This window comes from Rhizophagus irregularis, chromosome 25 (genome assembly GCF_026210795.1).
Source record: "Rhizophagus irregularis chromosome 25, complete sequence".
Classification (NCBI taxonomy): Eukaryota; Fungi; Glomeromycota; class Glomeromycetes; order Glomerales; family Glomeraceae; genus Rhizophagus; species Rhizophagus irregularis.
Window position 1 is genome coordinate 634,328 of NC_089453.1, and position 12,831 is coordinate 647,158.

Here is a 12,831-nt window from a genome sequence, read left to right on the forward strand (position 1 = left end):
CACTGGGTCAATATTACGAAAAGCGCGAAAGTATTATTTTGATTCTAAGGAAAAATCATTGATTTAATTTATTCTGTTTGAAAAAAATTGGTTATATCTTATATTTAATAAAAATTTATTTAATAACTTTTCTACAAAGACAGTCGCGTCGGAAAGTAGCGCCCGATTTGAAATTGAAGACAATAACAAAATATATATTTTCACTAGTTTATACATTAATAAAAATTTTATATCTAACTTGCTTCTCTGTTTTTAGATCTACTTATATCTACTTTACCTTTCAAAGTATAGAATAAACCCATTGGTTTCATAAAAGTATATCGTTAAATGGCGTATTGAAACTTTCTTTTTTCTTTATGCGTATCATTCACTTTGAATATGATCCGAGACCTTTCCGAGAACCATCCTATTTTTGAAACATATTCTAATAATTATTTATAGGTTAATCGATTTTTTTTGGCGCGTGAAAAAAAAATTAAATAATTTTCGTTTCATCGTTGTTACAATATATATATAAATTATTATGAAAAATGATGAAATTTTATATTTATCCATTATTATTTCTTTAAATTTTTTCAATGGTTTATCCTTAATAATTAATTATTAATAAAATTTATTTGTATCATTAATTTTTTATTAAATGATTTTGCATCACTATCGTCACTTGATATTATTAAACTCACCATCAAATTCAAATCTTTGAAATAACAAACTTTTTATTTATTCTATTTATAATAAAGTATACAATAAATTGAATTCATGTCGTCGGATACTCGCGTGATTGTTAAGTTTGTTTCTCTTTGAAAAAACTTTGAATTAATTTTTCAAATTCTTCCAATTTTTCTGGATTTTCCCGATATTCTTTCATTTTGTCAGGAACTGGTACATTTAACCCTTTTTGAGTTGCTGGTCTTGTATCAATACGTTCGACCCAAGCTTTTAAATTTGGAAATTCATCAATACTTTCTATTCCAGAAAAAAAATGCCCTCTGATCATAGGATAACTCATAGCATCCGCCAATGTAAATTTATTTCCTACTAAATACTCTTTTCCTTCCAATGATTTATTCATAACGTCGTAAAGTCTTTTGATTTCTTTGGCACAATTATTGATGGCGAATGGAATTTTTTCTGGGAGGTATCTACAATAGAAGTTGGATTGTCCTTGCGTAGGCGCAATTCCTGACGCTTCGAACATAACCTAATATTTTGATAAAAGTTTAATTTTTTTTTAGTTAATCATAATTTTTTTGTGCTAATAAAATATTTACCCATTGAATAACTTGACTTCTCAATTTAGGATCATTCTTCGGTAGTAATTTTTCTTCAGGATCATAATTTTCACAAAGATAAATCGCTATTGCGGTACTTTCAAATACAGAAAAATCTTCTTTACTATGATCAACAATAGTAGGAATTTTCCCATTCGGATTGATTTTTAAATACCAAGGTTCATATTGTTCCCTCTTTCCTAATTCAACTTGTTTTACTTTATAAGGAATTCCCAATTCTTCAAGAACGGCACTAACTTTTACCCCATTTTGAGTTCCATAAGTGTAAAGAGTAATATCAGGAGTAGTCATTTTTTTTTTTTGTGAGTGGGAAGAAAAAAATTTTTTTTGATTCTTTTTTTATAATCTAGATCATCATGATTACGTAATATGATTACGTAATGATGATTTTGCTTTTTTTGTAAAACAACGAAATTGCGTAAATCTTTTAATTTATCTATTAAAGGTTTAATTCCCTTTGTCACAATCATATAATGAGAATATATAAATGGATAATGATTCAACAATCATATAATGGGTAATGACAATTCTAAGTTTTCCATCCTGTTTGAATATTCATAATGGATAATGAAAATCCTTTACAATTTACCTAAAGAAATTCTAAAAGTACTACTCTTCGATATTTCCCATTTTGGCTAAAACCCAGTACTTGGACTAGTTAGCGTTATTGTCCGGAGCGAAGGACGAAAAAAAAATCGATCATGTGAATTTCTCTATCCGCCACGTGATCGTCACCCAATGAAATCTCAAATTTTCGTTCCCGTTTCCTATTGTAGGGTACAAATCAAAAGTTAATGTACTGTACTGTGAGCACGGTAATATTTTATTATGGTTTGCTACTAAGCGCTAAAGTATTATTTTTTATTCTAAGGAAAAATCATTGATTTAATTTATTCTGTTTGATAAATTTCTCCATGGTAATAACCCAAAAATTTATAAATGAAAAATATCTCATATTTAATAAAAATTTATTTAGTAACATTTCAACAAAGACATATTATTCATTCGAGATAATGTCCAGTCGCGTCGGAAAGTAGCGCCCGATTTGAAATTTAAGACAATGACAAAATATATGTTTTCACTAGTTTATACACTAATAAAAAATTTATATCTAACTTTCTTTTCTGTTTCTAGATCTACTTATATCCACTTTACCTTTCAAAGTATAGAATAAACCCTATTGGTTTCATAAAAGTATATCGTTAAATGGAGTATTGAAACTTTCTTTTTTCTTTATGCGTATCATTCACTTTGAATATGATCCGAGACCTTTCCGAGAACCATCCTGTTTTTGAAACATATTCTAATAATTATTTATAGGTTAATTGATTTTTTTATTGGCGCGTGAAAAAAAAAATAATTTTCGTTTCATCATTGTTACAATTAGGGGTGCAGACTTTTTCTTTTTTTAGCTACGTCGCTCATTAAGTCAACGAAAGGTTGTAACTCGTGGCGTAGCTCGATATTATATAAATTATTATAAAATTTCTCTGTGTGCATCTGCAAACGTAACTTTGTTACGGCAGTTACGTCGGTAAAGTTTACTTACAATATATTTTTTAATATAAATAAATATTACGGAAAATGATGAAATTTTATCCCAATGTTTATCCTTATAAGGAAATTTTAATTAATTATTTAATAAAATTTATTTGTATCATTTAATTTTTATAAAATGATTTTGCATCACTATCGTCACTTGATATTGTTTAATATTATTAAACTCAATAACAAATTCAAATCTTTGAAATAACTAACTTTATTTTATTTATGATAAAGTATACAGTAAATTGAATTCATGTCGTCGTGATTGTTATCACATGTTAAGTCGCTTTTTGATAAGACTTTGAATTGTTTGTACAAATTCTTCCAATTTTTCTGGATTTTCCCGATATTCTTTCATTTGGTCAGGAACTGGTACATTTAACCCTTTTTGAGTTGCTGGTCTTGTATCAATACGCTCGACCCAAGCTTTTAAATTTGGAAATTCATCAATACTTTCTACCCCAGAAAAAAAATGCCCTCTGATCATAGGATAACTAATAGCATCCGCCAATGTAAACTTATTTCCTACTAAATACTCTTTTCCTTCCAATGATTTATTCAAAACGCCGTAAAGTCTTTTGATTTCATTGGCACAATTATTAATGGCGAATGGAATTTTTTCTGGGAAGTACCTGCAATAGAAGTTGGATTGTCCTTGCGTAGGCGCAATTCCTGAAGCTTCGAACATAACCTAGTATATTGATAGAAGTTTTAATTTTTTTTTTTTAGTTAATCAAATTTTTTTGTGCGAATAAAATATTTACCCATTGAATAACTTGACTTCTCAATTTAGGATCATTCTTCGGTAGTAATTTTTCTTCAGGATCATAATTTTCACAAAGATAAATCGCAATTGCGGTACTTTCAAATACAGGAAAATCTTCTTTACCATGATCAACGATAGCAGGAATTTTCCCATTCGGATTGATTTTTAAAAACCAAGGTTCATATTGTTCCTTCTTTAACAATTCAACTTGTTTTACTTTATAAGGAATTCCCAATTCTTCAAGAACGACACTAGCTTTTACCCCATTTTGAGTTCCGGAAGTGTAAAGAGTAATATCGGGAGTAGTCATTTTTTTTTTTTTGAGTGGGGAAAAAAGAAAATTTTTTGATTCTTTTTATAATTCTAGATCATCATGATTATGTAGTAAACAACGAAAATGCGTAAATCGATTAATTTATCTATTAAAGGTTTAATGATTACTCGACAATCATATAATGAGAATATATAATGGATAATGATTCACAATCATATAATGAATAATGACAATTCTCCTTTTCCCATCCTGTTTGGATATTCATAATAGATAATCCTTAACCCAGTACGATGTAGGGAACAAATCAATGAAGTTAATACTATTTTTTGCTATGAAGCTTACACCATGTGACCCTATAAAAATTTTCTGGGAAAATTCCGATAAATGATCATTTTCTAGTTTTCATTCCAAAAAAACTCCGATATGTGATCAATTTCTAAAAAATTAGATAAATAAACTTGACTAAATATCAACAGCCATTAAATGTATATATATCCTTTTTGGATTTGCCCTTTTCAAAATCTATTATTCGACATTCATTATCCCGACACTTATTATCCTTTTTAAGAAAGAAAATCCCTATAAAAAAAAAATTCTGGAAAAAAACTGAAAAAACTCCGATAAATGATCATTTTTATAGTTTTATTCCGAAGAAAGACACGTGACAGTGGTAATTGTCACCATACCAGCATTATGATGGGGCGTCCTTAACGTATAGTGGGAGTTAACGTACAAACTGGCCCGAGTTTAGGAGTTATGCACTTGCACGTGATAGCGTTAACGTTAATTCCGGCCAGTTTGTACGTTAATATCGTACACCCCCACTGTACATTAAGGAACCCCATTATGATGTACTTTTGGCCAGAATTAAAAATCTAATAAAAACACTGACCGGCATTACAACATAAATCAACCACTAGTAACCGTCACCGGACATGGTACACAATAGATCGGTCTAGGCCTTTCTTTATTTGGTAATAAACAATGTAAATCTGTATGGTACGCGCGTGATATTTAAACATATACTACAAGATATACTACATGTTATTGTAACACCCCCACTAAAAGCTTAAAATTTATAGAATTGCTAAATCTTACTATATCAGCACTAGCAAATATTATAGGTAGAATTTTATGGTATTTTTAATTCTACCTAAAATTCTACCTTAGTTCTGATAAGATACCTTAAATAGATTTTTAAAATAAATTTTACAAATTTTTTTAAATTTAATATTTAAATTTTAAAGGATTTATATTTATCACTATATATATCACTTAATATTTCAGTTTACCCCTTCTTTTTTTCTTATTAAATTTAACAACTAATTAAATTATAATATTTATAAATCATATAATTTTATTAAATATAATATAAAATTTTAAATTATTTTTCTCAAAATAAACTACTTATTATCCTATTTTGGAATTTCATGTATGTACAGTCAGGCAGTTATTATAAAGCTATACAGATGCAACTATAATTATTATAATAATTAGGCCACTCCAAGTAAGGTTGCTTGTCTAAACCTCTTCAAAATCCTACAATTAGTTTCGTCAAAATTTTACTATAGATTTATTATAGTTTCGGCAGAGTTTCAGCAGTTTTAGCATTTATAATAAGTTTCAGCAGTTTCGCCTTTCTCCAAAGTTTTGCCAGTTTTTTAATATAACTTTAATATAGTTTTGGCAGAATTTCACTTTTCGGCGAAATGCCATCTTGCCTAAACCCCTAGGTTTCAGCAAGCAACCTTAACTCCAAGCCAATTTTTTGTTTAATATAACATAGGGGATCTTAATCTAGACAAAAAATAATACATAAAATACAATACATGGCCAGAATTACCATTAATTTTGGCCAAAATTTTGGAGCAAAAATTTTGAATGATAATTCTGGCCAAGACTTAAAGATTTATCTAATTCCAGTCTAAATTACATGTATTTTTTTTAATTAAGAAATAAAATCTATTATTAAATCTAAAGTAATTTATTATTGCATTTTATTTAATATATATTAGATGAATGGACAGATATTTTTATATAACTTTTATATAATTTTTTATTATATAGTAAGATCTCTTTATAATTACCAAACTTTATATGATAATTGTATAAAAGTAGAATTCTACTTCAAATTTAAGTATATAAATTCTTAACAGATCTTACTATAAAAGGAAATTTTATGTTATATTATTATGATTCTTTTTCTTTTAGCTAATTAATCAATAGAATTTAAAAAAATGTAAGATAAAAATTATTAATAAAGGGCTAATTTATTTTCTACAGTAACCTTTATTATAAGTAAATAGGATTCTATAAAGATATAACTGTAATTAACAAACTTTTATATAATCATTACTAATAAGTATGCAATAATTATATAAAAAATTTTACAATTTGTATTTATAATAATATAACATAATAATTAATAATAATAATTATTTTTTAAATAGTAAGACACTGCAGGCAAATTTGCCTGCAATTTTACTGAAAATTCAGTTTTCATTTAATTTTATAGAAAATAAAGTTATTTTAATAAAATTTTTTTTTGCAAAAAGCTTAAATCTTAATTTACGTGATAATAATTATTATTTATTAATTTATATTATAAGATTAAAAATTAACTATTGGTCAAAAGTTGTATTTTTTAGATAACAAAAAATTTTGAAAAATTTTGCATTTAACTTTGACGATCTCATTAGAATTTGATTATAGCTATATTAAAGCTTAATAAAAATGTAGAATTTGCTATGGAAAACAACTTTTATTATTATAATTTTTAATGTTTGAAACTGGTAATTTGACTTTATATAAAACCTTAAAAAAAGAATTATTTTTGTGAATTTGTAAAAAAATGCATAAAGTTAAATTTTATCATCTCATTAGGATTTGAAATTTCATAATAAAAATAAATAAATATATTAAAATACTTTGTAATGAAGCAAAATATTATGGTAAAGAAAATTAATTTATTATATAAAATTTCTGATGTTATTTTTTCAAGGTTAATTAAGATAGGAATTTGTAAACATAAATTCATAAAATTAAATTTACACAGTTTCAAATTAAATATAAAAATATAATGTACTGTAAAAACTTCTGTTATAATATACTTTGTTATATATAATAAATCCATTTTATTAGTTGTATCTAATTTTAGTGATTAATCACATATTGAACTATATAATTAATGCTAAAAATATAGATCAATATAACTGTAGAATTATAGAATAATTCAAATCATATTGACAAAATTTGTATTTAGATATAATTTATTTTAAAAAATTACAGGCAAATTTGACATTACTGTTTAAAGAATACATTTTATTATTATTTATTAATTATTATAAAATAATATACTGTAATTATAATAATAAATTTTAATTGAAAATTTTAATTTTTAAATTTGCTTTTTATAGCTTATTAAAAATATTTGCTGGTTAAAGTAAAGTATTTTAGAGATTTATATTTATAAATACGTAATTTAATTATCATAAATAAAATATTAATTTCTAATAATAAAAAATTTGCTTTTTATTAGCTTATATATTAAATTTATAAAATAATTTTATCTAAAATATATTAAGTTATGATAATAATACTACTTTACAGAAACTTTAAGTTTTTAAGCGATATCATTTTGATATCATTTTGATATTGATTCAATATCAATTTAATATCGATGCGATATTAAAATAAAATATTATTACTTTAATATCAAAATGATATCAAAATGATAATAGAAATAACATTAAAATAAGTATAAATAAATTACATCTAAAAAAGGAAATATTACACTAAATTATTATGATTTTTTTTCTTTTTAAATTAATTAACCAATAGGATCGCTAGTAAAATTACTAGTAAATTTGAAATTTTTCCTAAAAATCTCTATTAAAAATAAGCAGGATTCTCTCTTTATTAATAATTTCTACTTTACCTTTTTTTAAATTTTATTGGTTAATTAATTAAAAAGAAAAAAAATTATAATATTATAATATAAAATTTTCTTTTATAATAGAATTTGCAAAAATTTTATATATAATTTTATTTTAAGTTTAAAGATAACCTATCTTATAAGTAAACAGAGTCCTTTAGTACTTCTTTCTTCAAATCACAAAAATCATTCAAAGTATTTGTTAAAGTAACAGCAAAATAGTTATTAAATAATATTTGATTAGTATCTGCTATTTTATTACTATTTAAGATATTTTATTTAATTTGTATTATGTTAGCTATATTATTTTCAGTTATAAAGGCAATATTCCAATTTTAACTTAATAATTAAAGATTGTATTATTACTTACATTTTCTTATATATCTATTATATAATTAATAATTCTTTTAATATTTACCTTTTCCTTATTTATATCTTTTTCTTTTCCTAAAATTTTAAAATATATCAACAATAGTTTTATTATAATAAGCTTTAAAATACTTAATAATTTTTACATTAATAAGTAGTTGAGAATAACTTGTAATATTGGATAATTGAAAAGTTACTTTATTATAAATTAGATTAAATCAAGTAATATTACTATTACTAGTTATTAGCTTATTAACAATTAAAAGAGAATACTGAATAATACTAATATAACTTACAAATAAACTTTAAATACTGAAGTAAAAATACATTTTATAACATAACTCTATTAATATTGAAACTAAAAATGCAATTTTACTATTATTAGAATTTTCTTATAGAGATGAATCCAATGATATAAATTTTATTAAAATCAAATTACTGATTGTATTAAAACAGAAGTATATAAGATAACAAAATTTTGAAAATACCCCTGTAATATGCAACTTTTGAAAAATTTTAATATACAAATTTAAATGTGAGTTGTATTAGTATTATTTGAGATCCTATTAAAAGACTAAAAACTTTAATACTTTAATAAATCAATTAGTAAAGTTTAACTAATTAGAAGAATTTTATAATAATTTCAATTAATTTATATGAAAATATATTAAATGTTTAAAATATTTTATTAATAAAATATTATAATCTATATTGCAATATTTAATGCTATACCATATACTGTACTTTATATATATTTTATTTTCTTAATTTTTTAATTTTTTTTTATTTTGCAATATTTATAATATAAAAAAAAAAAGTATTAAGTAAATTTTTTTTGATTATTTTCAGAAATGCTGAATAATTTTAATTAGAGTGATTTCTTTAATTTAAGCTATAATTTTCATGAAAATATATATTATGATGTTGTATAATTTATAAAGCTTTAAAAAAAAAATAGGTTTTTAATAAAATAATATAAGATTTATATATAATAAAGATATAATTAATTTTTCTTATTAGTAAAATTATACTATTTTGAATTATATTACTAGAAATAATATTCAATTTAAATATTTTAATATAAAACTTAATTACTAATTACTAACTTCTTTATATATATTATATTCTAACTGTATTAAATAAAATTCTAACACTATTTATAATAAAAATTAAAAATAATAAATAATAAAAAAATAAAATAAAATAAAAATAACAAATAAAATAAATTAAAGAAAACTATTTCTATTTATATATTAGTATGTGAACATGTATTATATGATCATATAAAAAATTTTTATTGACTAATTTTTTTGATTTTATTAATTTAATTTAATTAATCAATAAAAATTGACTTTATTAAATCACATTACATAATACTTTAATATAAAAGTATTATACTTAAAGAAAGAACAAAAAAAATACAATAAAGAAAGATAAAGTAAAAAATTAAGAGAAAATAAAGAAAAGAAAAGATAAATATAAAAGATAAAGATAAACCAAAAGAAAAGTAATAAAAAAATGAAATACAATGAAAGATAATAATGATAAATAAAAAGTAATGAAAAGTATGATGAAAAACAAAATATAATAAAAAACAATAATGAAAAATAAAATATAATAAAAAGTAATAATAAAAAATAAAATGCAATAAAAAATAATAATAATAAATGAAATATAATGAAAGTGGTAATGAAATTTGATAATAAAAATAAAATATAACAAAAATTAGTTGTTAAGAACAAAATATAATGAAAAGTGATAATGAAAAATAAAAAATAGTAAAAATTGATGAAAAATAAAATATAATGAAAATTGAAAAAAAATAAGAAAAAAATAAATAAAATAAAAATAAATAATAAAAAAATAATAAAATAAACGAAGAGAAATAAACTAATAAAGGAAATAATAGGTAAATAAAAAGAAATAAAGAAAAATGAAAATAAATAATAAAAATAATAAAACAAAAAAAATGAAAATAAATAAAAGGAAAAAAATAAGAAAAAGAATTAATTAATATTATTTTAAAGCAATTATAAGTTAGCAAAAAAATATAAAATAATTAAAAATAATTATATCAAGAAATGCAAAAAAAAGGAAAATAAAAGTAAAAAAGAATAAAAAGAAAAAGAAGAAAAAAGTTACCTATTTAAATTACAAAACTAAATTATATTTAAAAAAAAAAATTCATATTTCAGTAAAAATTAGTTTAAATAAATAATATCAATAACATAAAATTTTAAAAATAAAAATAAAAGTATGAGATATATAATTTATATTTTGCACATTATTAATATATATTAAGAAATTTTTATTAAAGAAATAGAAAAAATTACCAATTTTTAAAATTTTAATTAATATTACAAAATTAAATATATTATATAATAAATTTAATAAAATTGCTATAAATTGCCAGAGGCGATCATTGCCAGTGTCACGTGATTTTTAATAATGTATAATTTGTCACCTCACGTCACATCCTCCTTGTTTCCGTTTTTACTATGTATTCTAGAGACTTGAATTCTTTTAGTATGAAAAATCCCATTTGTTACCCTTAAGGTTGCTTGCTGAAACCTAGGGGTTTAGGCAAGATGGCGTTTCGCCAAAAAGTGAAATTCTGCCGAAACTATATTAAAGTTATATTAAAAAACTGGCAAAATTTTAGAAAAAGGCGAAACTGCCAAAACTTATTATAAATGCTGAAACTGCCGAAACTCTGCCAAAACTATAATAAATCTATAGTAAAATTTTGACAAAACTAATCGTAGGATTTTGAAGAGGTTTAGACAAACAACCTTAGTTACCCTTAATCGTCACATCCTATAATTTTAGCCAAATTTTATAATTCCAGCTAAACTTTCCTTTTTGGAAACTTGAGTAATGTTATACAATCCAAAAAGGCAATTTCTATGTCAATCATTTAATTCCGGCCAAAATTAAAAAATCACATAACACCGGTGATGATCACTGCCAGCGATAAATAGCAAACTCTTAAATTTAATATATTATTACTATATTATTAAAATATAGAATATGATGCAGTAATTTTATATGTAGTTTTTTCAATTTTTTATATTATATAATTTCAAATAATTATAAAATAATAAAAACTTTAAAATATAATAATTCTATTAATATTGAAATTACAAATATAAAATATATATTATTCAAATCCTTTTAATAAAACAAATTGAATGGTATAAAGAAGGACCTGCTTATTTATAAGATAAGTAAAGTAAAAATCATATATAAAAGTCTTTACAGATCTTACTATAAAAGGAAATTTTATGTTATATTTAGGGATGGTAAATTAACAGTTAATTATAATTTGGGTTAATTAACCAATTAATTAACCGTTAAATAATAGTTATTGGTTAGGGGTAAAATATCAGTTACCCCAAAGGGGTGACATGATATTTTATCTACTATAACTAATAACTAGATTATTGTGTCAGTCACGTAAGATTATGCTATTATTATAGTAAGAGTATATAAAAAGTATAATTAAACTGCAAATATATTTGATATTTAGCCATTAAAAAAAAAATATCAATTATTTAGCTATCAACAAAAAATATCAGTCCGTTAAAATCTGCATGATCCTATTAGACTGACCAATAATTAACTGTTAATTAACTGTTAATTATCCCAATTATAATTTCTGGTCTATTATAATAAATTTTTAAAATTTTTAAATTTATTTAATTAAACTTATATTTTTATTTTATATTTATCAAAATTTATTTATTATTCAGTTGCTAAATCCATAATATTTAATTTTAACCCAAATATCCTATCATCATCATCATTATTGTTATTGTTACCAGTATTATTATTATTATTATTTATATCATTATCGTTATTATCATTACACTGATCATGTATTAATTTTCTTTTTAACCCCTTTTCGTATAACTGAAGATTTCCGTAAATATAAACTAACTTCTTAACACGTTCATTTTGCAATCGATTACGGATTTTATTATGAATAAACCCAAATGTAGAAAAATTTCTTTCAGTGGCAGCAAATGACATTGGAATTAAAAGAATCTTAATAGCTAGTTGTTGAAGGCTACTATTTGGCTAAGATTGCCACCATATAGACGGATTAAGATTAGTAGATGATAACCAAATCATTTTATTATCATATGGCAAATTTTTTTGACGAAATTTTACTAATTCTGTAAATATAATCACAGATTCCTTTTGACTGAACCTTTTACTTGTGAATTCTGTGAATTCTCTATATCTTATTGCCTCTATATCAGTATTTTTGCTTTCTTCTAAAAAACATGGATCTAACATATAAGCAGCCATCATAATGGGATGGTATGTATAATCGTATAATCCCACCGTTTTTGAACAAATTGTTGAATATTGTTAGAAAAATTACAAGAGATTTCACTAACTCGATGCATTAATTTTTTGAAGTGAAAATAAACAGTTAAAAGAGTAAATGTGTCTGATTCAAACAATTTTAACACTATAACCATTTGCTCTAAAAATTTTATAATTGTGTCCAACATATCCCAAAAATTTTCCGATAATACAAATTTCTTACTGTATTATTTATTTTTTTACGGATATCAGGATCCATTAATGTTTGTTCAAAAGCAGTTTTTGATTTTTGAAGTAACTGAAAACAGCTAAAATG

The 12,831-nt window shown here is 22.6% G+C and overlaps 2 protein-coding genes across 2 annotated transcripts; both read right to left on the reverse strand.

Moving 5' to 3' along the window:
• Nucleotides 1-596: 596 nt before the first annotated feature.
• Nucleotides 597-1,603, reverse strand: OCT59_016623 (uncharacterized protein). The gene is made up of 2 exons (XM_025313065.2): nucleotides 1,272-1,603; nucleotides 597-1,201 (listed from the first exon to the last, which is right to left on the reverse strand). Exons 1-2 carry the CDS (start codon nucleotides 1,581-1,583, stop codon nucleotides 785-787), a joined length of 729 nt encoding a protein of 242 aa, XP_025188059.1. The 5' UTR covers nucleotides 1,584-1,603; the 3' UTR covers nucleotides 597-784.
• Nucleotides 1,604-2,922: 1,319 nt separating this feature from the next.
• OCT59_016624 (uncharacterized protein) lies at nucleotides 2,923-3,929 on the reverse strand. The gene is made up of 2 exons (XM_025324046.2): nucleotides 3,602-3,929; nucleotides 2,923-3,528 (listed from the first exon to the last, which is right to left on the reverse strand). Exons 1-2 carry the CDS (start codon nucleotides 3,911-3,913, stop codon nucleotides 3,109-3,111), a joined length of 732 nt encoding a protein of 243 aa, XP_025188058.2. The 5' UTR covers nucleotides 3,914-3,929; the 3' UTR covers nucleotides 2,923-3,108.
• Between the last annotated feature and the right edge of the window lie 8,902 nt (nucleotides 3,930-12,831).

Bases quoted from the DNA above. Each gene is read 5' to 3' on its own strand.
- OCT59_016623 (XM_025313065.2), bottom strand. From the start codon at position 1,583: ATGACTACTCCTGATATTACTCTTTACACTTATGGAACTCAAAATGGG. The intron at 1,202-1,271 runs GTAAATATTTTA...TCAAAATATTAG, and splicing joins GAAGTCAAGTTATTCAATGG to GTTATGTTCGAAGCGTCAGG.
- OCT59_016624 (XM_025324046.2), bottom strand. From the start codon at position 3,913: ATGACTACTCCCGATATTACTCTTTACACTTCCGGAACTCAAAATGGG. The intron at 3,529-3,601 runs GTAAATATTTTA...TCAATATACTAG, and splicing joins GAAGTCAAGTTATTCAATGG to GTTATGTTCGAAGCTTCAGG.